The sequence below is a fragment of the Coregonus lavaretus genome, assembly GCF_964263955.1.
Source record: "Coregonus lavaretus genome assembly, chromosome: 26".
NCBI classification, from domain to species: Eukaryota; Metazoa; Chordata; class Actinopteri; order Salmoniformes; family Salmonidae; genus Coregonus; species Coregonus lavaretus.
In genome coordinates, this window is record NC_140013.1 from 5,939,999 (window position 1) to 5,966,283 (window position 26,285).

Consider the following 26,285-nt stretch of genomic DNA (forward strand, 5'->3'; position numbering starts at 1 on the left):
TAGGTCTCATCTCTACAGTGTTTGTGCAAGCTGTTGTGTGCTGCATTCCCTATTGTCATAGCTAGCTGAGTTGAGCAGAGGGCCACTCTCAGAGCAGTTCCTCCCTGTTGGCGGATGCCTGGGATCTCTTCCTCCTCTGAGCCTCCCACACATCCACGCACTCACACACATACACACACTATTTCTGTCCCGGCAGCCTGTGGAGCCTCCCAGTTACCCTTCCTTACCCGTCTGCCCTTCTACTCACTCCCCTCTGCTCCACCACAGACCGCCCGTACCTGGTGGTGCATTGCTGAGCTTTTGCCTTCCACAGCCTTCCACCACGACTCTCTACAGGGGAGATTCACTTGACAACTGATTGCACAAGCTGATTTCTGAACAATGCTCCGCAAGATCCCTGCAATGTTATTCTCCTCCCCTCCATCCCCCGCCCGAACTCCCGGAAGTCATCGGCAGCTAGCGCAGCGTTGTTACTCCCCTCTTTGTATTCCATTTGTGCGTGCAAGATGCTATCTCTCTCGTTCTCGTGCACCATGGAGGAGTACAGCAGAGAGGAAATGGAATGTAAGATCTTTTCATCATATTCTCAGAGGAGAAATCTGATTCCGGATCAGGAGTTCACTCTGGGAAGAATTGTAAACTTTCAAATGGAGTCTCTGATTATGTTAAGCATGTAGAAAGGATTGGCTGGAATTTAGCCTTGGAAATTTTTCTTAGTCAAGTGAAGCTCAAAGACTTGAAAAAACTGCAAATCAGCAAGAATATTGTGAATCTCCAAAAGTGTAAAGATGAATCATTGAATATCTTCATGTATTGTATGAATCAACTTGATTACACAGTTTATGTATGATATGAATCAGTGTTTCACAAATAGATGCCAGTTGCTTCTAGATTATTCATAATATATACTGAACAATAATATAAACACAACACGCAACAATTTCTAAGATTTTACTGAGTTACAGTCAATTGAAATGAATTCATTAGGCCCGAATCTATGGATTTCACATGACTGGGACTACAGATATGCATCTGTTGGTCACAGATACCTTACAAGATAGGGGCATGGATCAGAATACCAGTCAGTATCTGGTGTGACCAGCATTTGCCTCATGCAGCACAACACATCAGGCTGTTGATTGTGGCCTGTGGAATGTTGTCCCACTCCTCTTCAATGGCTGTACAAAGTTGCTGGATATTGGCAGGGACTGTAACACACTGTCGTACACGTCGATTCAGAGCATCCCAAACATGCTCAATTGGTGACATGTCTGGTGAGTATGCAGGCCATTTTCAGCTACCAGGAATTGTGTACAGATCCTTGCGACATAGGGCCGTGAATTATCATACTGAAACATGAGGTGATGGCGACGGATGAATGGCACGACAATGGGCCTCAGGATCTCATCACGGTATCGCTGTGCATTCAAATTGCCATAGATAAAATGCAATTGTGTTCGTTGTCCGTAGCTTATGCCTGCCCATACCATAACCCCACCGCCACCATGGGGCACGCTGTTCTCAACGTTGACATCAGCAAACCACCCACCCAGACGACGCCATACACGCTGGTCTGTTGTACTGCCAAATTCTCTAAAACGACATTGGAAGCGACTTATGGTAGAGAAATGAGCATTCAATTCTCTGTCAACAGCTCTGGTGGACATTCCTGCAGTCAGCATGCCAATTGCACGCTCCCTCAAAACTTGAGACGTCTGTGGCATTGTGTTGTGTGACAAAACTACGCATTTTAGAATGCCCTTTTATTGTCCCCAGCACAAGGTGCACCTGTGTAATGATCATGGCTGTTTAATCAGCTTCTTGATATGCCACACCTGTCAGGTGGATGGATTGTCTTGGCAAAGGAGAAATGCTCACTAACAGGGATGCAAACAAATTTGTTCACAACATTTGAGAGAAATAGGCTTTTTGTGCAATTGGAAAATTTCTGGGATCTTTTATTTCAGCTCATGAAACATGGGACCAAGACTTTACATGTTGCGTTTGTATTTTTGTTCAGTGTTCTAGAAAGAATGGGTTAAGTGCATATGTAGGGCATTGTTATCGCACAGCTTTCAAGAAGCAATTTCGAGCACGCAATATATACTATGTAAGTCATATATGCCATTTAGCAGTCAGTGTCAATGCTTTTCTACAATTACTGTCACTGAAGATACATACTATAAATCAGTATCAAGGATTTTCTACATGACATACATATAAAGGCCTAGGCTATTATGTGTCAGTCAGTCAAATATAGGTAGGATAATGGCCTCTCATTGCTTTGTACTGAGTGACAGTGAAATGTAATAGCTACATAGTCAAAAAATCAATTTAGACCACTGATGCACATGCACAACTTGACACACACACACACACACACACACACACACACACACACACAGCCACTCTAATGCAGCCAGCCACTCACCGGCCAGGGATCGATTGGTAGGGGATGATAAATTAACCAACACCTCAACAAAAGACGTTAAGCAGAGAGCCCAACGAACCATGCTGCTTTGTAATTACAATACCAAACGAAACATTTGGCATGATGTAGCACCGCCACTGGGCGACATGTGTGTTGGGGTGGGGACAGGCAGGATGGGATGACCGTACAAGGCCCTGCTGGCGGTGTGCAAGGAGAAGTGGTGGAGGGGCGCCAGCCGAGCTCTAATGGTAATGAGGACATTGGCTCGCTTCAGAGAATTGTGTGTAATTGAGCTAATGAAAGCATTCTGTTGTCCCTGATTGAACACGTGCCCCAATGTATTCCTTCAAGGAGCAACATGTGTCTTTGTCCTTTATCTCGCTCTCCCTTTTCTCTCCCTCTCTCTTTCGCTATCTCCCCCTCTTATGGCTGACCTTGTGAAGGGCACGGTGACTGAGTGTCCTCTTTAACTGGTTTCAGCTCAGAAGAGAGAGGATTGTCTGTTGGACTCTTCGATGAACTCTCTAACAGTTGTTTTCTCTCTCTGTGTGTGTGTGTGTGTGTGTGTCTGTGTGCGTGTGCGTGTGCGTGCGCGCATACACCCGCGTGTGTGTTGGCATGTATGTGTGTGTATCCATATCCCCCTGGCAGATTGGCCGGTGGCATTCAGAGCAGGGTCTGTCCATGGAGAGGAAGCTTCAATCAATCAACGTGACAGACACTCTCTTCAACACCACCCTCACCATCACCACTATTCTGGTGAGTGAACCGTCACGGCAACACACTCCCAATGACACACGTTCTGGACATTCCACTTGGTTCATAATGGAGAGAGTGGTAGACATTAAAGTGCAGTGGGGTAATATTTCTCCATGTTACACCGTCACACTCAGAACAGGACATGCAAGCGTACACTCCACTTGGTTTACGATGGAGAGAGTGGTAGATATTAAAGTATAGTGACGTAGTATTTCGCCCGTAGTAAATCATGTCACCCTGTCACACCGTCACACCAGCACACTCCGAATGACAGATATGTGCTGGATCACCCACTTGGTTTAGATATAGAGAGTGGTTGACAATAAGGTGTAGTGGGGTGGTATTTCACCATGGCACCTAAAGCTGTCCTGTCCTATTTAAGTATAGTGCCTGTCATTCATAGAGTTGACATCTCTGTCTTGAGGGCGGCAGGTAGACTAGAAAAAAATCAGTTGATGTGCCCTTGAGCAAGGCACTTAACCCTAATTGCTCCCGTAAGTCGCTCTGGATAAGAGCATCTGCTAAATGACTACAATGTAAATGTTGATCTGCCCTGACTCTGAAGGCTTCCTTGATGTAAATACAGTCTCATCCTCTATATATCCTCTCAGGAAGGTGTATTGCTGGTGTGCTTAGCGGGCCGAGTTGTTTAGATACTATCTATAAGGCGATACGCTTAGCAATTAAAGATGTAATCCGTGTGGTGGTTGACAGCCTGTTATTTGGCAGCAATTTTCCAGGGCATGGAGGAAAGTGGGTATCGGTCTGAGGAGGAAATTGAGCTTTTCTCCTCTCCTCACATTCGCACACCCTGCGGAGAGATCCTTTCTCTTCATTGAGCTAGGTCACGCTGCTTTTCTGCAGCCCGCTGAGGACTGTGGGAGTTTTTTTGACTGAAAAACACTGGGGTTCAATATAGCCATTCATACAACAGATTCTGATTGGCTGCAACAGTGTTCTAGCTACACTGGGGTTCAATAGAGCCATGCTACTACTGGCTAGCCCAGGCCTGCTAGCGCTTACATCACTGCTGATTGGGCGCATGCGTGAAAGTTAGCCAGAGAAATCCTCATCGTCCTCCCTCTACCACTACTTGATGAATCAAAAGATAAGCCCAAAGTATCTTGTAAGGAGAGCCCAAATGTCCGCAATGTTATTCGCAATGTCACGCTTACCAGTTAAGAGCAGAGGTGGAATAAAGTGTGTCTGTGTTAACCCGCGACTTAAGAAAAAGGTCTCATTGAGAATGATTGGGATTGAGGTGGAATGGTTCCGTTGGTTTCACCGACCGCGGGGGCTTCTTTATCAAATGAGGAGCTGTTACAACGGTGGCTGAGAGAGAGAGAGGGGGGGGGGGGGGGGGGCAATTGAGCTGCTACCTGTTTATTTCGCTATATATATAGAGTTGTCCAGGCAAATTTCAAAAGCCACCAAGGAGCAATTTTGTCGCTATCACAACTCACTCATCACTGCGTGATTGCTTTGTTGCGCTTTATCTCTGCCGGTGGGGGCGGGCTAGACGCTGCAGTCTTGAGCGGCTGCAGTGCGGAGCGGCACCAGGAGGATTCATCTCTCCTGCAGACTGTTTCAGTACAGTTATGCACACTGTCACCATGGCCTCTGTGACTCAGAGAGCCGACGCAATACAGAAAACAACCTCCCCCACCGACCCCACCTCTCTGGAAAAAAAAAAATTTGAATTGATTTTGCACCTCCACAGACCCCAGACATTACGTTGTAATCTCTCTGTTTGTTACCGATGTTTAGTTTTTCCATCCTTTGGATGTTAGTGAAATAAATACTTGCGATAGCTCTTCCGCTGTGCCACTAGGAGAGGTGGTATTTCTGAACTCCTGATTGCTCTGGGAAGATAATAGAGACTTTGCTCTAAGTTGATTTGTTTTTAAGCCATTTTTGATTGGCTGGCTCAGGCCTCTTTAGGAGAGAGAGTGTCACCAAAGCGATGTCACCTTCAGGCTTCAGACCACAGTCACATGGTCAGTGAAGTGTAGTGTAATCCTAGTTTATGATTGTTCAGGAGGGTCAGGGTTGATTATTCCCATCATCCTCTCTGCTCAGTCAGTGTGAGCAAAGATGACCACCTGTCAATGACCACCCCTTAATGGGGAAACTGCCACATCCATTTGCGATATTACAACAACAAAGAAGTTACTGCAAACAACAAACACTGTTATTTTCCCCCTCGGACATCATTGCAAGCGCAATAAAACAGCAGGATACAGTTAACTACCAAAATAATGGAATCACTTGAGTAAATGAGGGATAGAATGTACATTGAAAGCAGGTGCTTCCACACAGGTGTGGTTCCTGAGTTAATTGAGCAATTAACATCCCATCATGCTTAGGGTCATGTATAAAAATGCTGGGCAGGCCATTATTTTGGCTACCATGGCTATGCCACCATAGGATGACAATGCCCCCATCCACAGGGCATGAGTGGTCACTGAACGATTGAATGAGCATGAAAACGATGTAAACCATATGCCATGGCCGTCTCAGTCACCAGATCTCAACCCTGTTGAACACTTATAGGAGATTCTGGAGCGCCGCCTGACACAGCGTTTTTCACCACCATCAACAAAACACCAAATTATGGAATTTCATGTGGAAGAATGTTGTTTCATTCCTCTAAAATAGTTCCAGACACTATTAAGACACTTGGTATGTTGGTTTATTTTGGCAGTTAACTGAATGTACTGCAATGTTTTTTACCATGACGCTCGAAGCTCCCAACCTCTGCTTCGTCAATAAATGAAATGAAATAACAACGGTGTGGGGCGGACATTGTTTCCCCCTGCTGCGAATTCCATCTTTAAACGTTTGCTTGAGTCTACTTGGAGTGCCAGATGGGCAGGCTTTTCACTTTTGAGACTATTTCACTGGTTCCATTGTGGCAGAAGCTCAATCAAGCACAGCTAAAGTATTTGAAAGATTTCAGGCATACAGGGCGTTAGCGCCAATACATGTCCTTGTTACAGAATAACAATACCTGAGAGCGGATTATAAGACGGTGGCTTTTAGATATACTGTGGGTTTTACTTACATTATTACCTTGTGAGAGAGAAGTGTCATTCAGCAGCATTGCAGTTCTTGACACACTAACCGGTGCACCTGGCACCTACTACCATACCCCGTTCAAAGGAACTTAAATATTTTGTCTTGCCCATTCACCCTCTGAATAGCACACATACACAATCCATGTCTCAATTGTCTCAAGATCCTTCTTTAACCTGTCTCCTCCCCTTCATCTACACTGATTAAAGTGGATCATAGCTTTCACCTGGATTCACCTTGTCAGTCTATGTCATGGAAAGAGCAGGTGTTCTTATTGTTTTGTAAACTCAGTGTATATTTGAGCTGCCAGTTCGCTATAGGCTCCAGACCACAGAATTGTATTTTCTGGAGGATGGGGGGAATTGCGAGGCTAGGGGGTTGTGACTGCTCCTTGAACCAGACCCGGGTTCAAACAGTATTTGTTTTCTTTCAAATACTTTGCACGTTTGATTGAGCATGCCTGGAGTGCCAGATGGGTGATGTTTGCACTTTTGGGACTATTCCATTGGTTCCATTGTGCCAAGGAAGCTCAATCAAGCGCAGCTAAAGTGTTTCAACTATAGTGAATACTATTCGAACCCAGGTATGACTTGGTACACCTTAAAAATAGAGAATTTTCTGACTGTCGTGTGTAGTCGATTTGTTTAGGTTTCTAGGCTCAGCTCGTGGGTGATGTTTCCCCCTGGTACAGATCTATGATCAGCTTTCCCTCCCCCAATCCTAACCGTAACCATTATTGGACAAAATGCATCTGGCATGGGTAGAGTAAGGTTTTGTGTGTGTGGGGGGGGCATGGAACACTGGCATCACTCAGCTGGAGTTATCTGCACCCAACCAGACTCCTGGCAATGGAAAAAAGGGGAGCATGTTTTTAGAGATACAGAAATGCTGCATTTCCTCATATCTTGAAATGCACCATTTCATAGAATTGTCTGTGGTATATTACAAAAGGTAGATAGAATTTCCCTGTGATTTCAATGAATGCCTCTGACATTGATGTATGTAGGTAGATCGGTAAGCATTCACAAACAGTGGTGAATTATGCAACATTAGGAGTTAGACATGACAACATTCCAAATCCCCTGTCATGTATTCCACACAGAGAGAGAGAGAGAGAGAGAGAGAGAGAGAGAGAGAGAGAGAGAGAGAGAGAGAGAGATTATTGATTAATGTCTGGGTTTTACTCCCATGATTGAAGGGTCAGAGCCAGCTCTTAATTACATTTTTCTGCAGGTTTTTATTTATTTATTTATACAGGGTGGGTCATCATTGAGACCAGGGTCTCATTTACAAGGAGCCCTGTGAACATGAACATACACAATACAATTGAATACAACATAATGTAAAATAACAAAATAACAAAATAATAAAATAACAATATCAATACAATACATACAACAAGATTAATCAAAGCAAACACAACTCTCACATATCACTTCCCTTAAACTCCATCTAAACTGTCCAATGGGGGCCTTCAGGCTATTCCATGAGCTGGTGGCATAAGAACTAAAAGCATTTTACCCCAGCTCAGTGGAGACCTGCGGGACCTCCAGAACCAGCCAATCCAGAGAGCGGGTCTGAAAATTGCTGGATCTCCAATTAATACATGAGCTGAGGTAGTTAACCAGGTCACCAACCGAGGATGTTCTTCCCCACCTCTATAGAGTCTCCTAATAGTGGGGACTGTTGGGGAGATAAATATAGAATTACTTTGCCTCCCTTTCACACTCATCAATCAACTAGTGAGAGCTAGCCGAGAAATTATGGGCCGCATTTAATTAAGCGCAGCGGCCCACTCCTCTCTGTCGCCGGGGGTGTGGAGACTTATTAATTGAATCCAGAAGGTTTGTTTATCCATTTCCAAGCTTTCTCCCTTGAAACCCCCGCAGTGTAATGTACAACTGGCCCGTGAAATGCTGGCCCGTGAAATGCTACTCCTTAATAAGCCCTAGTTTGGGAGGGGAAAGGGAAAGCGTCCATCCGGCTGCAATGGTTGAGCGCTGCTGCGAGCGATGAAATAATTAGCATTTATATTGTGCCTTCCTGCATGGCGCCGCATAACCACAGCAGAGGTGTCAACTCAGGGGCAGAAAGGGAACATGCGTGGCTGTTTAATAAGTTAATGAATGGAGAGGATTTGCATTTATAGAGTGTTACTGTGCTCTGACTCAGGGCCCGAAAGGCTCACCTGCATGCATACGTTCAAAACATCCGCCAGTCTCTCCCTCCATCTGATACTGATGAGTATGTCCACTAAAAGCAGCACTTAGAATGTGCTCGGATTCAGTGACCTCAGATATGATGCAGAGAAGGCTAGGAAAACCCTATTCTAGTTTCTCTATTGCTATTCTCTTATCGGTGTAGCGCAAAGCAGTGTGTGCACTGAAAACCCCAGCGAGGTGGAGGGGGGGGGAGAGGCCATAGAAGACTAATCAAGTGTAAGGGAAACCGATCCAGTAGTACCACAGGTAGAAGAACTGTTGTTGCCATGGTGACAGGATGGTCGGTGGCAGTGTGATGTGTCATCCTCTTTGAGGTCTCCGGTTTTCCACTTTGTGTCATAATGGAGGGACGCCGCTTCGTACTGTGAGACGAATCCATCTCCCGGTCACCAGTCAACACAAAAGCCACCCCAATAGAAGTATGACAGAGCAATTTCACTGTTTGCCTTGTGTTCCATCTATATTTCTCTAAATCAGACAGTGAGATTTTTCTCTCTCTCGACTTAAGTATAAAGCTCACTGTTACAGGGAACAGGTTAAAAAGGCTGCCTGTTACAAGGCTGGCTTCACTCTGTAAAACTGACATGTTGCGAAGGTGACAATGTTCGGCTCAATTTATGAAGTCCTCTCCAACAATGTCATTAGAAGGCTCCCACATAAAAAAAATACTAGAGTTTACTATAGAATACTACAGTATTTACTATAGAATTCTGTAGTAAACTGTAGGATACTGTAGAATACTATACACTGTAGTATCCCTCGATCATGTGTAGTACTTAGTATAGAATGTTGTAGAATACTATAGTAAACACTACAATATTATCCATTAAAAAAAACACTGTAGTAAATACTACAGAAATGTCTGCAAAAACACATTAAAAAAAAACAATAGTAAATATTGCAGTATTTAATTTGCATATATCCTGCCCATTCCCCTCCCCCATATGCCAATTTGTGCCACCCGTAAGAAACCTACATATAGACCATATATTGTGTTCCTTACAGGTTATAGAAAATAGCAAATGCTCTGAACTCTCTGTTCAGAACCCAGTCCTACCTACCTACAGGTTATGGAAAATGTGATCTTTTAGCATTTCTCCAGTAGGTTTCCTCAAGGAGAAAGCCCCCCACTTGTCAAAGATAATAAAACAGAAACACTTTACTAAAAACTATGGTAATGTCCCCAAAACCACTACAGTAAATAATACAGTATACTGTACTACAGTCCGCAAAAACACTACAGTAAATACTACAGTATACTACAGTCTGCAAAAACACTACAGTAATTACTATAGTATATACTACTCTTTTTTACTACAGTATTTATACTAAAGTAAACAGTAAATACTACAGTATACTACAGTAAATATTACAGTATTCACTGTAGTGTTTTTGTGGACTTCAGTCTTCAGTCCGCAAAAACACTACAGTGAATACTACAGTAAAGTCCGCAGAAATATTACAGTGAATACTATAGTATTCCTACAATAGTATACACTATAGTATTTTTCCATGTGGGCTGCAGCATTCAAGATTTGATACATGCTTTATTAAAGTATTCTCCAAAAAAAGCAAGCGCATTTAGTATTTTAGCTATGGTGTCTGGCGTAAAATGTGGACCCCTGATTGGTTGATAAATCTCTCTTAACCCCCCAAATTTAAATCATTGAGCTGCTTGCTCAACATTATGAAAAAACTAATCGTAAATTAGGAACAAACTATAAGAAAGAGTGAGTCAGTCAAAGACAGGGTTGTAAAACAGTCAGCGGAGGTGCCAGACAGAGGCTTTTGTTCTCCCGCCAAGTACGGTGGTGAAATTAATTGATGTACAGTGGGGGAAAAAAGTATTTAGTCAGCCACCAATTGTGCAAGTTCTCCCACTTAAAAATATGAGAGAGGCCTGTAATTTTCATCATAGGTACACGTCAACTATGACAGACAAATTAAGAAAATAAAATCCAGAAAATCGCATTGTAGGATTTTTAATGAATTTATTTGCAGATTATGGTGGAAAATAAGTATTTGGTCACCTACAAACAAGCAAGATTTCTGGCTCTCACAGACCTGTAACTTCTTCTTTAAGAGGCTCCTCTGTCCTCCACTCGTTACCTGTATTAATGGCACCTGTTTGAACTTGTTATCAGTATAAAAGACACCTGTCCACAACCTCAAACAGTCACACTCCAAACTCCACTATGGCCAAGACCAAAGAGCTGTCAAAGGACACCAGAAACCAAATTGTAGACCTGCACCAGGCTGGGAAGACTGAATCTGCAATAGGTAAGCAGCTTGGTTTGAAGAAATCAACTGTGGGAGCAATTATTATGAAATGGAAGACATACAAGACCACTGATAATCTCCCTCGATCTGGGGCTCCACGCAAGATCTCACCCCGTGGGGTCAAAATGATCACAAGAACGGTGAGCAAAAATCCCAGAACCACACGGGGGGACCTAGTGAATGACCTGCAGAGAGCTGGGACCAAAGTAACAAAGCCTACCATCAGTAACACACTACGCCGCCAAGGACTCAAATCCTGCAGTGCCAGACGTGTCGCCCTGCTTAAGCCAGTACATGTCCAGGCCCATCTGAAGTTTGCTAGAGTGCATTTGGATGATCCAGAAGAGGATTGGGAGAATGTCATATAGTCAGATGAAACCAAAATAGAACTTTTTGGTAAAAACTTGTCGTGTTTCGAGGACAAAGAATGCTGAGTTGCATCCAAAGAACACCATACCTACTGTGAAGCATGGGGGTGGAAACATCATGATTTGGGGCTGTTTTTCAGCAAAGGGACCAGGTCGACTGATCCGTGTAAAGGAAAGAATGAATGGGGCCATGTATCGTGAGATTTTGAGTGAAAACCTCCTTCCATCAGCAAGGGCATTGAAGATGAAACGTGGCTGGGTCTTTCAGCATGACAATGATCCCAAACACACCGCCCGGGCAACGAAGGAGTGGCTTCGTAAGAAGCATTTCAAGGTCCTGGAGTGGCCTAGCCAGTCTCCAGATCTCAACCCCATAGAAAATCTTTGGAGGGAGTTGAAAGTCCGTGTTGCCCAGCGACAGCCCCAAAACATTTTTTACATTTACATTTTAGTCATTTAGCAGACGCTCTTATCCAGAGCGACTTACAGTTAGTGAATGCATACATTTTTTTATTTTAATTTTTTTTATAAAAAAAAAAAAAAAACTCCTACCCCCTGTGGGAATCGAACCCACAACCCTGGCGTTACAAACGCCATGCTCTATCAACTGAGCTACATCCCTGCCGGCCATTCCCTCCCCTACCCTGGGCCAATTGCGCGCCGCCCCATGGGTCTCCCGGTCGCGCCGGCTACGACAGAGCCTGGATTTGAACCAGGATCTCTAGTGGCACAGCTAGCACTGCGATGCAGTGCCTTAGACCACTGCGCCACTCGGGAGTCATGACATCACTGCTCTAGAGGAGATCTACATGGAGGAATGGGCCAAAATACCAGCAACAGTGTGTGAAAACCTTGTGAAGACTTACAGAAAACGTTTGACCTGTGTCATTACCAACAAAGGGTATATAACAAAGTATTGAGAAACTTTTGTTATTGACCAAATACTTATTTTCCACCATAATTTGGAAATACATTCATTAAAAATCCTACAATGTGATGTTCTGGATTTTTTTTTTCTCATTTTGTCTGTCATAGTTGACGTGTACCTATGATGAAAATTACAGGCCTCTCTCATCTTTTTAAGTGGGAGAACTTGCACAATTGGTGGCTCACTAAATACTTTTTTTCCCCACTGTATATGTGACCCTAGATACAGTGGGTATAGAAAGTTACCACCCCCTTTAAAAATGTTCACCTTTTGTTGCCTTACAGCCTGAAATGAAAACACATAAAATGTGACTTTTTCCAGTTTATTTACACACAGTAACCCACAATATCCAAGTGGGATTTTCTTTTTTTTTACTCTGAAAATTGTTTCAAATTAAAACAGTCAAATACCCTATTTGGATAAGTGAACACCCCCCTGAGTTAATACTTAACCACCTTTTGCTTGAATTACAGCCATGAGTCTCTTTGAATACGTCTCTACTAACTTTGCACACCTAGACAGTGCAATATTTGCCCATTCTTCCTTGCAGATTTGTTCAAGCTCAGTCAAATTGCATGGTGACCGCTCATGGACTGCACTCTTCATTCTCAATGGGATTTAGGTCTGGGCTCTAACCAGGCCACTCAAGGACATTCAGCCACTGTACGGTTGCTTTGGCGGTGTGCTTTGGGTCACTGTCATGTTGAGACATGAACCATCTTCCCATTTTCAACTTCCTAGCAGAGGGCTGCAGGTTCTCCTCAAGAATCTGTCGGTATTTTGCACTGTCCATTTTCCCTTCTATCCTGACAAGTGATCCAGTTCCTGCTGAAGAGAAACACCCCCACAACACGATGCTGCCACCGCCGTGCTTTACTGTAGGCATGGTGTTCTTTGGGTGGAAAGATGTATTGGGTTTTCACCAGACATATCGTTTTGCGTTCAGGCCAAAAAGTTCAATTTTGGTCTCATCTGACCACAGCACCTTTTGCCACTTGGCCTCGGAATCGACAATGTGCTTTTTGGCAAAGCTTTTTGACAAAGCTCAAACGAGAGTGGTTTTTTTCTTGCCACCCTCCCATAGAGGCCAGATTTGTGGATCGCTTGTGATATTGTGGTCACATGCACACATTCGCCAGTCTTTGCCATAAAGGCCTGAAGCTCCTTCAAAGTCGGCATTGACTTCTTGGTAGCCTCTCTGAACAGTCCCCTCCTTGCCCGGTCATCCCATTTGGAGGGACGGCCTGATCTATGCAGGGTCTGGGTGGTGCCATACGCCTTCCACTTCTTAATAATGGTCTTAACTGTTCTCCGAGGGATAGACCTTTGAAATCTTTTTATATCCATCCCCTGACTTGTGCCTTTCCACAACTTTATCTCGTAGATCTTTTGAAAGTACCTTTCCGCCCATAGTGGATTATTTGCATTGAATTGCACTACTAAGCAGTGGAGTCCTCTATGAACAACTGCTTTTATTCTGAACTAATCAAAGTCACTACAATTGATCACAGATGGAAGCCAATTAGCTTGATTTGTGATCTGGAAGGTGGTTGGTTATACCTCAGCAGGTTTTCAATTGCAATTCTAAGGGGGTTCACTTATCCAAATAGGGTATTTGACTGTTTTACTTTTAATTAATTTTCAGAGTTTTTTTGATTTTTTTCTCCCACTTGGATATTGTGGGTTACTGTGTGTAAATAAAGCTGGAAAAAGTTTAATTTTATGTGTTTTCATTTCAGGCTGTAAGGCAACAAAAGGTGAACATTTTGAATGGGGGTGGTGACTTTCTATATCCACTGTATATGCTCATTGGCTCCTATTTAAAACGAATGACCTCTGGTGAGAGAGTGTCCACTGTCCAGACAGACAACTTGCTAAAATCAAGTTGTCAAGATTGAGATGATGTTATGCTATGCTACACTAGGTTAGGCTATACTATGCTATGTTTATTGTTGTGAATTCGGGGGGGCTGCCCCAGCCTGGACTCAAACTCGGGTCCAGTGACTGTCAAGCTAACACCTTAAACGTTACGCAAATAGGTCAGAGGTTGCAAGGTATTGGGTTAAGGTCGCCACATTATCATGGTGTTCTACATGTGCTCTGCTACATCTGTATCCCTCTGCAGGAGAACCCTTACGTGATGCTGCGACCGAACCACCAGGAGATGGAAGGGAATGAGCGCTATGAGGGCTTCTGTGTGGACATGCTGAAGGAGCTGGCGGACATCTTGAAGTTCAAGTACCGTATCAATCTGGTGGGGGACGGGGTGTACGGGGTATCGGGGACCAACGGTACCTGGACGGGCATGGTGGGAGAGCTCATCTCCAGGGTAAGAGCAACAGCTTCCTATAGTAAACATTATTCTTAGGGCCAGGAGTTTTCCCCGACCAACTGACTTGACCGGGAAAAACTCTGGGCCCTACCATCGCCATCCATCTCCCTACCATTTACCCCCCCTCTACCACTTCACAGCATAATGCCACTCGAACTATAGACCAATTCATCAAACTTTCAATCAAATGTTATTAATGTAGCCTTTTTAACAAAAACATGTCACAAAGTGCGTTATAGTAATCAGTACTATTTACAGCCATTACTGTCAAATCACCCCTAACAAATCCCTAACATCCTACAAACATCCAGCACCCGTATGCACAGGTTGTACAACTGATGTACAACGGATTTGACACAATGGTTGTGCTACAACTGATACTTTATGTTCGTGATACAATGGAGAGTTTGTCGTCACAGAAATGTGTACACAACCATTGTGTGCGGCAGGTAGCTTAGTGGTTAAGAGCGTTGTGCCAGTAACCGAAAGGTCGCTGGTTCTAATCCCCGAGCCGACTAGGTGAAAAAATCTGTCGATGTGCCCTTGAGCAAGGCACTTAACTCTAATTGCTCCTGTAAGTCGCTCTGGATAAAAGCGTCTGCTAAATAATGTAAAAATGTGTGCTGTCTCCACAATGCTTGTGTAATTATTTTTGGTAGAAAAGCTCTCTGTTGTATTACAACCGTTATGCCAAATGCGTTACATCAGTTGTATAACTTTAGTGTGTATGGGGCCTAAATGTGGGTGTTATGTGTGCAGGCATAGTGTGTCTCTGAGGACTCCAGGGTCAAATGATTCCATCTGATACGTGATAGGCTGAGTGTCTCGTAGTAACACATGTCCCCAGTGATGTGATCTAGAAAAGTAGTGCCCAGAGCTATTGATTGAGGTTTTCACATTCAGAGCATCCTACAGTGAGGGGATGTAACCATACAGACGTGAGGATGATGAGGAGGACGAGGAAGGCTGTTAATTAGTCCAGATAATGCCTGATTCAGATGACACAGAGTCTTGGGCTGCGTCCCAAATGGCACCTTATTCCCTTTATAGTGCACTACTTTTGACCAGGTGCTCTGGTCAAATAGGGTGCCATTTGGGACGCAGCCATGGCTGTGTTCTGTTCACCCTTCTCACTCGAAACATCTCATCTGTCCTAATGAATCTCAATTAGCCCCAGCCACCCGTTAGCAGACACACACAACCCAGACATTTCTTTAAATGGGCCCAGCTAACCAGGAACTGGAGATTCAAAGCCCTTAAGGAAATAAAGAAAGGATTGCGTACTCGGTCTCCACTCGGTCTAATTGCGCCTCACACGATACTGCTACGGAGTGCCGGAGTACCAAGCAACGTCGGAGAGGGTGAAGGTCGAGGGGAGACAGCGCAGGAAGGTGTGGGATCACTGAGTCCCTGCCACTCTCTGGAGAGACCCTTAGACTGGAAAGGAGGGAGTAAGGGGATGACTGGGTTATAGTTGAGAGGGAGGGGGAGAGGAGCAGGGAGGGGAGGAGAAGAGAGAGATTGTACTGTAGCTAGCCTATAGCGGCTGACAGGGTTAACACAGAAAAGTAGAGCGAACGCTGAGAGAAGAGAACGTATGGCCCAGCTTTCCACAAGCTTCCTATGCAAGGCTACAGTCTGCTAGCTGGGGACGGGGGCTTTACTTTAAGCAGCCATAGAGATGGAGACAAATCCCTAGCAGGGAGATGAAATGCCACGTACAGTGGGGAACCTCTAACTCAATGAATTATTCAGCAGCCGTAGGGACGGCTTTGATTTTTTTTTCCTATCTCTTTTTTTTTCCGGGGCACCATCTAATGAAAGAGCAAAACTGGAAACAAGTGTGGTGGCATGGGGAAAGAATACAACGATGCATTATTTAAAAGCTGACTTTATACAGTGTGTTTTCTCTATCTCTCTCTCTCCCCCCACACACTTTGAATAGCTGTTAGAGTCCAGTAATCAATATTAATATTCAATAGGTGCATTAATATTTCAGTAGCAGCTACGGTTCCGTGTTCATTTTTCAAAGGAGGAGTGAATTCTTTCTTTTGTTGATTTTTTTTTGCCTAGATACTTTTTGTTGTTTCTTTGGGGCTGGCTGGGGGTTGGCTAAATGCCTGGTTTTGCTCGTTCATTCAGAGTTGTTGTCAGTGAAAACAACCACTAAAAAGCCTTCCAGACCTTTTTCACCACTGTGTTAGCACCCGGAGCTCTGTTTTTGCTGTTCAAGTTATTCTGGACAGGACTGGTCAACTCCTCCAGGGGCGTGTACTCAAACAGAGTGAAGCTGTGAAAAGCCTTCCCCTGCACACCTCCTCTCTCTCTCTGTCTGTGTTCTCAACTGCTGCTCTCAGATCAAGGCAAAGGCATATGATAGCCAGAGTCCCTCATAGGACCACCTACTGTACAATGAAAGGTGTATGATACCCACTTGACAGGGTACATTACAACATAACAAGACCCAGGGCTAGCCTTGACACTGAACCTTCTGCTTATTTCTACCTACAACTACACTACTGTCTATACTGTAAATCAAGCAAAGTTGTTCTTCTTGATTGGTCCAAATTTGTTTGCTAGTTAAGTTATTTAGTGTGTCAACGTGCACTGTGACCGTGATGGCATCGCCCTAACTGATGATGGGTGTGCTATCAGAGCAAAATATTTCCACAGATTCTTTTGGACAGAGCCTTCTAGCCAAGTTAACAGGGGGCACACTCACTTGGACCGACAATCAGAAAAGGGGCTGATGGGTAAAAAAGAAAAAAACAATGGGGTCATGAATGCTGACGGTCGGATCCAGCACTGTAGGCAGGCAGGCTCTCCTCTCATTTAGAGTTGAGCTCTGACAATCCTCTTATTTTCCGAATGCAAAGGACAAAGAGCAGCGTAGGGTTTCACAGGGTCCCGGGGGAGATGAAAATCCCTGGCAGATGTACTTTGCAGCGTCGGATGATTAGTGGGATCGACCAGCCACCGCCACAGCCCTACCATGCCCAGTAGCACTGGCTGACTGGCTTGCTTACTGACTGGCTCTGCCTGGCTGGCTGATTGACTGGCTGCTGTGTCAAGTGATTTGTCCTAACAATCTGCCCTTTGCCTGCTTGCAAAAACATTGCACTCTGTTCTAATATGTGTCTCAAATGGCACCCTATTCCCTATTGTGAACGGATCAGCTTGTCCAAAGCTCCCTAAAACAAGCGGGAGGCATGAAATGAACAGACCAGAGGCAGTGGTTGTGGTTCCTTTTCTTTTGTATTGTTACTGAACGGGTTCTTTTGCCTGACAAAATAATTCCAATACAGGGTAACGTCCAACGCTGAAACAACAGCGTAACAAAACAATTTACAAACTAAGCCGTTGACCAAAAGGCCGTGGCCCAAAAAGGGAAAGTAAAACAACAAATGGCTCCTCCTGTCTTTAGACGATCGTCTACACATACAGTTACAGGAGGAACGCTTCTCTCTATCTATAGTCTGCCTTGGTTAACAGAGAGACAAGGGGCCCCAGACGAAGAAGCTTTCTCTGAGGTAGGACAATACGACGTCCTCACAGGTCCCTGTCTCTACTCCCAAATCTCTCCCAGCTCCTCTCCTGGCACACCTATATAGAGGAAGACACAAAGCAATTAGTGGGCCCAGCTGTGTGCTAATTGGCTTTACACTGAGTACCTATCCCCTGAGGAGGGTGCTGTCGTGCCGTCTTCCTCCGGCTGGTCACTGAACTCTCACACTATATAGTGCACAAATGTTGACCAAAGCCCTATGGGTCCTGCTCAGATGTAGTGCACTACATAGTGAATAGGGTGTCATTTGGGACATAGCGCTCCCCTCTGTTCTACACTCTGTTCTCCCTGGTGCCCTACATGAGTCAGGTCTTGGACACAAAGCCAATGGTGGATTATGCTACACACTGCTGGCAGACCAGGCATCACAGACAACAATGGCAGTACAGTAGGAGTGGAATTACACTAGTAGCCTACTTACTATTTCATTTAACTTTCCATGCATTTTCCACCACCACAACCCAACTTTTGCTACTGTAGATGTACCTATCTGTGCTTATCTGAATGGTTGGTGTGGTGTGTGTGTGTGTGTGTGTGTGTGTGTGTGTGTGTGTGTGTGTCTATTCCAGAAAGCGGATTTGGCTGTAGCGGGGCTCACCATAACCGCAGAGAGGGAGAAGGTCATCGATTTCTCCAAGCCTTTTATGACCCTGGGAATCAGCATCATGTACCGTGTACACTTGGTAAGACTAACCTCTGACCTCTCCGACCCCTACAAACAACCTGGCTGACCCCTGACCCCTACAAACATCTCGCACCACGGCAGTCAGTGGACCGATGCTAATGACCTAGCGACCAATCATCAGCCTCGGTCTGGGAGCCCGTTCAGCGCCTCTCCTCCTCTCACTACATCCCTCTCCTCTCTCTACCTCCGCCAGAGTAACAGATGGTGTGCTCTGCTCTGTGATATGCTGGTGTGAATCGACCTTTCATTCCCAATCCCACTTCTCCTCTGATTGTGACTGGGATCTAATTCGCACCAATAACACCCCTGATCCCTGCGTATAGAACAAGACCCAGGCAACAGTTGTGGAAATCCAATACCCCTATGTTAACACCAGCCAACCATTAATCAAAGGCCTTCTCCCAAATCCAAGGAGACACGCTGGTCTCTCCGCTGGCCATCGGCCGGATGGAGCCGCTTTGGACCGAGCGGCGGCGTGTAAAAACATGATTATGGCGTCCCAGTAGGGCATTTACTCCAGCCGTCCCTGTCCTCCCTGTCTCCCCTGTCCCCCCATCTGCGTCCCTCCCCTTTTCCTGGTGCTAATAGGTGCAGCTGCCAGGAGAGAGGCTCCATTGGGCTAACAGTTGGTTGAATGAATCGATAGCAGCAGGTGCACAGTAAGTGGGCTGCCGTATCACCTCTGCGGCAGGCTGCTGCTACTGCTGACGCGTTGGAACGTGCTCATCTGTGTGTTCCTGCGAGCTGACGTGGCGGGAGGGAGGAGAGGAGAAGCCCACACACACTGCAGTGCAAGATTGACACACACACACTCCCACTGCCCTAACAATGTCGGCACAGACAGACAGACAGACAGACAGACAGACAGACAGACAGACAGACAGACAGACAGACAGACAGACAGACAGACAGACAGACAGACAGACAGACAGACAGACAGACAGACAGACAGACAGGGAGGCGGAAGGATAGAGAGATGGGATGAGGAGCGTAAGGTAACTGGCAGAGAGAGATGAGGAGCCTCCACTGCTTAAGATCAGGAGTGAAAGGCGGAAGAGACTAACTACAAAGTGTGAGAGTCTGCTGCACTGATCTCTCTGCACTGATCTCTCTCTCTCTCTGTCTGTCTGTCTGTCTGTCTGTCTGTCTGTCTGTCTGTCTGTCTGTCTGTCTGTCTGTCTGTCTGTCTGTCTGGAGTCTTTGCACAGTACCTGTCCCTGGTGTCTCCTTCTTCTCTCTTCATCTCTCTACCCAGGACTCCCTCCCTCCCAGCGCCCCTTGGCAATCTCTTAGGTCTCACACAGAGCTACAAGGCTCCAGCTCCACCATTCAATATTAGAATTTCTGTGACTGCACTTGTTTAGGTTTAATCCACTAGCTATTGATCTCTGACGCAGTGATTTCTACAATTGCGCCTGCTGCTTATTTCAGACTTTAATTGAAATTCTCAGCCTGATCAATAACAATGGAAAACTGAATAAAATAGAGATGCCTGTTGATTTTGAATTACCTGCTGTATGGCCTTAGAGGTAGATGCCCTGGGGCCCCAAATGAGTTAGTCTGGCCCTGCCTACTACTGTTTAATTTCTGTCCATGGTGCACCCCAATTGTGTGTGTGTGTGTGCACCTGTGCGTTCTTAATCTCTTTTTGCTTATCTTGATTAACTGGTTTGTTTTATAAAGTGTTTTGGGAGAGCGCGATGGTCCTCTTTTGATTACCCTAAATCCTTCTTGACCACTCCACCAATCTGTCCACTTGTTTCATCAAACCCCCTTTCTCATCACCCCCCACTTCTATGTTCTGTGGACATCTTTCCACCAATCCCTCCCTCCTAGTAGTAGTAGTAAAGACAGAAAGAGACAGAGAGAGACAGAGAGAGAGAATGGAGAGAGCAAGAGAGACTATTGAGGGTGTGTATAGAGATTAAAAACCTAATTAGACCCACAAGTTAATTAGGGGGTTGGTAGAGAGGGGAGCGGTGTCACATTCACGAGCTGCCCTGTGGGAGTGTGGCACTGCGGTCCTGATTGAGTGTGTCTGCCCCCCTCCAACCTCGCCAAACCTTCCCCGCTTCCCCTCTCCCTCCCAACCGTCCCAGACATCCTACGAGAGCGAGCACTGATGGAATCTGGGACTGCGGCTAATCAGCAGCCCCCCCCCCCCCCCCCAACCCCTCGCCACATAAACAGAACTCCTCCACCTCCGTAGTCATGGAGACCATAATAGCAGGGATGCGAATGGCGAGTGGCGGACCACAAATAGGGACGCATCTCTCAAGGTGGCTGGCGTTTGAAAGAAAACTGGTTACTCTCCTTCACTCAGTGTGTTTCTGTAGAGCAGTCATGCCTCCCACCTAGGTTGAATACGTGGGGAATGACAATAAGGGGAGGGAGGAGGGATATGCTGGTGAAATCCTTGAACGTGACCCCACTCACTAAAGGCAAAGACAGTACAGGATGAAGATAGGCAGAAACTGCTTCTCCAATAGAAATCCCCGATCACACTTTTAGGCAACGTCATGGCGACGTTGGCTAGCTAAGCTCATGCGCAGAAACACGTCATCCGGTCTAACAGTCGTTTCGTTCCAAACTGCGCATGTGCAGGCCGTCAAATCGAAGGCACTCCTTTGATATGAAGTTGTTTTTGACAAAAATGAAAACGTGTTGATTTGTCACTTTCACAAGGTTGGACTAAAAACAAGTTCAGCTACTTCAGACATTGGCTCGAATCTAGGTTGTGCCTTTAGATTTCGAGAAAATTAACAACTAAGGAAGAAGTTTTCACTTCTCTCACTGACTTCTCAAACATCAAACCCCGGCCTGGTCTGCTTGGTCTGCTTCGCAAGCGTTCCCGGAAGTCTCGCGATGTTGCGCTTCTGGGTTGAGAAACTCTGTGCTAAAGGTCTTATATCCCGCCACTTAACACAAAGTAGCCTACGGGGAGAGGAGTTTGTATAACGCTTCATTTCCAATTGTTTGGATTGGCTTGTAAAATCAGCACGGGCAATGAGGCAGTTGTCACAACCGGCGCCTCCCGTCTCCTCTCTTCCTCTCCCCCGGTTCTCCATTTGATGAGATGATGATGATGATGATTACACTCTATAAAGCCCATGTCCAATAAAGACCTCCCTATCCAGTCAGAGCGCCATGCATGCCTGGATACAGTCGAGTACAGTCAGAGACCTGTTGTGCAGTGCAGAGCCCGTGGTCGAGTGGTAACAGTCCTGACTTTTGGCACATGATCCGGGAGACCAGGGTTCAATTCCCGCTTTCCCGCAATGTCTAAATAGTCCTAAAAAATAGAGTCATTACATATTATAAACTGTATAATAAGTCATAGGCGCATACTTGCAAGTAACAAACCATTATACCTGCAGGCTTCAAATCAAATGTTACCAAAAAAAGACCTGTTGTGCTCGTAGCTGCCTTCGCCAGTCGTGATGCCCACCTTGACTACAGTAGGTGCAGATGACTGGCACCTCAGAGGTCTTCCTGACAGCCTGAGGGGGCTCTCTCTCCTATTTGAGAAGAAACAAACGTACCATCACACCTTGCCATCCCTCCCTCCCCTCCCTCCATCGCCCAGTACACACACACACAGAATTACATGTTACCAACTTAACCCTTTAACTGGCACACCCCGAAGAAAAATATCAGAAAAAGTATTGTTCTGCTAAATATGTGTATTTAGCCTCAATATAGGCCATTAATGGATACGTTTTGTTTGCATGACATAAACTTTGATAAATAATGCATCGCAATCATCGCAACCAGCCGTTTGAGTTGCCTAATTAGAGTAAATTAATTTTGTATTGGAATTTGCATAGACTTTTTCATTTAAATTACAGTGCCTTCGGAAAGTATTCAGATCCCTTGACTTTTTCCACATTTTGTTACGTTACAGCCTTATTCTAAAATTGATTTAAATGAATATAAATCCTCAGCAATCTACACACATCACCCCAGAATGACAAAGCACAAACAGGTGTTTAGAAATGTTTGCACATTTATTAAAAATAAAAAACAGAAATATCTTATATACATAAGTATTCAGACACTTTGCTATGAGAGTCGAAATTGAGCTTAAGTGCATCCTGTTTCCATTGATCAACCTTGAGATGTTTCTACAACTTGATTGGAGTCCACCTGTGGTAAATTCAATTGATTGGACATTGTTTGCAAAGGCAAACACCTGTCTATATAAGGTCCCACAGTTGACAGTGCATGCAGAGCAAAAACCAAGCCATGAGGTCGAAGGAATTGTCCGTACAGCTCCGAGACAGGATTGTGTCGAGGCACAGATCTGGGGAAGGGTACCAAAATATTTCTGCAGCATTTAAGGTCCCCAAGAACACAGTGGCCTCCATCATTCTTAAATGGAAGATGTTTAAAACCACCAAGACTCTTCCTAGAGCTGGCAAAGAAATATCAGAACAATATTTCTCTGTTGTCCATTATCACTAGCTTTGGCTTAATAGCATTCCTTTAATGGGCAACTCAATCGCCTGGTAGAGCATATTTTTCAAGAATTCTTAAAATTGTAAAACAGCAACATATTAGTAAATTAATCAGTCTTAAATGGTGTTTTAGAGGTCAACAACATTTTACAACCTTGTAATTTCCCATTTTATACATAACCTCTTAAGGATCGGATCCTTTTTTCCCATTTTCCCCTAAAATGACATACCCAAATCTAACTGCCTGTAGCTTAGGACCTGAAGCAAGGATATGCATATTCTTGATACCATTTGAAAGGAAACACTTTGACGTTTGTGGAAATGTGAAATTAATGTAGGAGAATATAACACATTAGATCTGGTAAAAGATAATACAAACAAAAAAACATGCGTTTTCTAATGTTTTTTTTGTTCCATCATCTTTGAAACGCAAGAGAAAGGCCGCAATATAATATTGCAGTTTAAGTGCAATTTAGATTTTGCCCACTAAATGGCAGCAGTGTGTGTGCAAAGTTTCAGATTGATCCAGTGAAGCATTGCAATACTGGACTATTTTGTGTCGTCTGCCCAAATATGCCGAATTGGTCAATGGATACTTTTTAAAGTACATAACTATAGAGAACATACAAAAATGATATGGTAATACAAAATGTAAGTTTACACACTCCCAGGAATGTCATACATGATGGATCATTAGCTTATACACTAACTTTCACACATCTAGATGGCCGGGCGGGGTGGGTGTTGAGCCAGAGACAGCAGGGGTTCAAACTGTAGAACCCAGTTCCTACATTTGAATATAAAAATGGATTTTATCAAACAAAACTATGCTACATTTTATCTCTGGGACCCTTAGGATGACAAATCAGAGCAAGATTACTGAATGTAAGTACATTATTTACCTTCAGAGGTGAACGTATCAAACCAGTTGCCGTGATAAGTTTTTTGTTGTTGTGCACTCTCCTCAAATAATAGCATGGTATTTTTTCACTTTAATAGCTACTGTAAATTGGACAGTGCACTTTAACAAGAATTTAAGCTTTCTGCCCATATAAGACATGTCAATGTCCTGGAAAGTTTGCTGTTACTTACAAAAGTCATGCTAATCACATTAGCGCACATTAGCTCAAGGATTTTAACACTGCTGTGCTGAGATGCCTGGAGGGCCACAGGGAATGAGCTACTGTTGAATACAGGACAAGAGTAGAAAATGCTCAGTGGCTTTACACAAGCAAATAGAATGGTTGGCTGAGTGATACTTGATAGAAATGCAAAGAGAATACAAACATACTACTATAAGACTTTCAAGGTCTAACCTGATAAAATACAGTTTGGTCACACAGACCTTCGCTTTGTCAGTCCCTTTCACTCTGCACTTTCATTTTTGATTCTCCTAGGCAACTGTTTACAGTGGGGAAAAAAAGTATTTAGTCAGCCACCAATTGTGCAAGTTCTCCCACTTAAAAAGATGAGAGAGGCCTGTAATTTTCATCATAGGTACACGTCAACTATGACAGACAAATTGAGAAAATAAAATCCAGAAAATCGCATTGTAGGATTTTTAATGAATTTATTGGCAAATTATGGTGGAAAATAAGTATTTGGTCACCTACAAACAAGCAAGATTTCTGGCTCTCACAGACCTGTAACTTCTTCTTTAAGAGGCTCCTCTGTCCTCCACTCGTTACCTGTATTAATGGCACCTGTTTGAACTTGTTATCAGTATAAAAGACACCTGTCCACAACCTCAAACAGTCCCACTCCAAACTCCACTATGGCCAAGACCAAAGAGCTGTCAAAGGACACCAGAAACAAAATTGTAGACCTGCACCAGGCTGGGAAGACTGAATCTGCAATAGGTAAGCAGCTTGGTTTGAAGAAATCAACTGTGGGAGCAATTATTAGGAAATGGAAGACATACAAGACCACTGATAATCTCCCTCGATCTGGGGCTCCACGCAAGATCTCACCCTGTGGGGTCAAAATGATCACAAGAACGGTGAGCAAAAATCCCAGAACCACACGGGGGGACCTAATGAATGACCTGCAGAGAGCTGGGACCAAAGTAACAAAGCCTACCATCAGTAACACACTACGCCGCCAGGGACTCAAATCCTGCAGTGCCAGACGTGTCCCCCTGCTTAAGCCAGTACATGTCCAGGCCCGTCTGAAGTTTGCTAGAGTGCATTTGGATGATCCAGAAGAGGATTGGGAGAATGTCATATGGTCAGATGAAACCAAAATAGAACTTTTGGGGAAAAACTCAACTCGTCGTGTTTGGAGGACAAAGAATGCTGAGTTGCATCCAAAGAACACCATACCTACTGTGAAGCATGGGGGTGGAAACATCATGCTTTGGGGCTGTTTTTCTGCAAAGGGACCAGGACGACTGATCCGTGTAAAGGAAAGAATGAATGGGGCCATGTATCGTGAGATTTTGAGTGAAAACCTCCTTCCATCAGCAAGGGCATTGAAGATGAAACGTGGCTGGGTCTTTCAGCATGACAATGATCTCAAACACACCGCCCGGGCAACGAAGGAGTGGCTTCGTAAGAAGCATTTCAAGGTCCTGGAGTGGCCTAGCCAGTCTCCAGATCTCAACCCCATAGAAAATCTTTGGAGGGAGTTGAAAGTCTGTGTTGCCCAGCGACAGCCCCAAAACATCACTGCTCTAGAGGAGATCTGCATGGAGGAATGGGCCAAAATACCAGCAACAGTGTGTGAAAACCTTGTGAAGACTTACAGAAAACGTTTGACCTGTGTCATTGCCAACAAAGGGTATATAACAAAGTATTGAGAAACTTTTGTTATTGACCAAATACTTATTTTCCACCATAATTTGCAAATAAATTCATAAAAAATCCTACAATGTGATTTTCTGGAGAAAAAAATAATAGTTAACGTGTACCTATGATGAAAATTACAGGCCTCTCTCATCTTTTTAAGTGGGAGAACTTGCACAATTGGTGGCTGACTAAATACTTTTTTCCCCCACTGTACATTACATCAGGTGTGCCTACATTTTTGTTCTACGTACTGCTGTTACTTCTTGAAAGTCGAGCTGTATATCACACAGGCCAATGTCCTCTCCAACTCTTAAACAACCACATCACAGTAAAGCTTAGTGAACAGCATGTCCCATCTCTCTTTCTCTTCCTCTCTCTCTCTCTGTCTCTATCTCCC

At 44.5% G+C, this 26,285-nt stretch overlaps 1 protein-coding gene across 1 annotated transcript in view; it reads left to right on the forward strand.

The window, feature by feature from the left end:
- Positions 1 to 26,285, forward strand: part of LOC311101233 (glutamate receptor ionotropic, kainate 4-like) — a gene marked incomplete at both ends in the record, with an annotated part of 239,444 nt that overhangs the window by 204,698 nt on the left and 8,461 nt on the right. Inside the window, 3 exons of the mRNA XM_084142345.1 lie at positions 3,083 to 3,190; positions 14,189 to 14,392; positions 18,530 to 18,643. Of these exons, the coding sequence (XP_083998471.1) occupies positions 3,083 to 3,190; positions 14,189 to 14,392; positions 18,530 to 18,643 (426 nt within the window). The remainder of the gene's footprint in view (positions 1 to 3,082; positions 3,191 to 14,188; positions 14,393 to 18,529; positions 18,644 to 26,285) is intronic.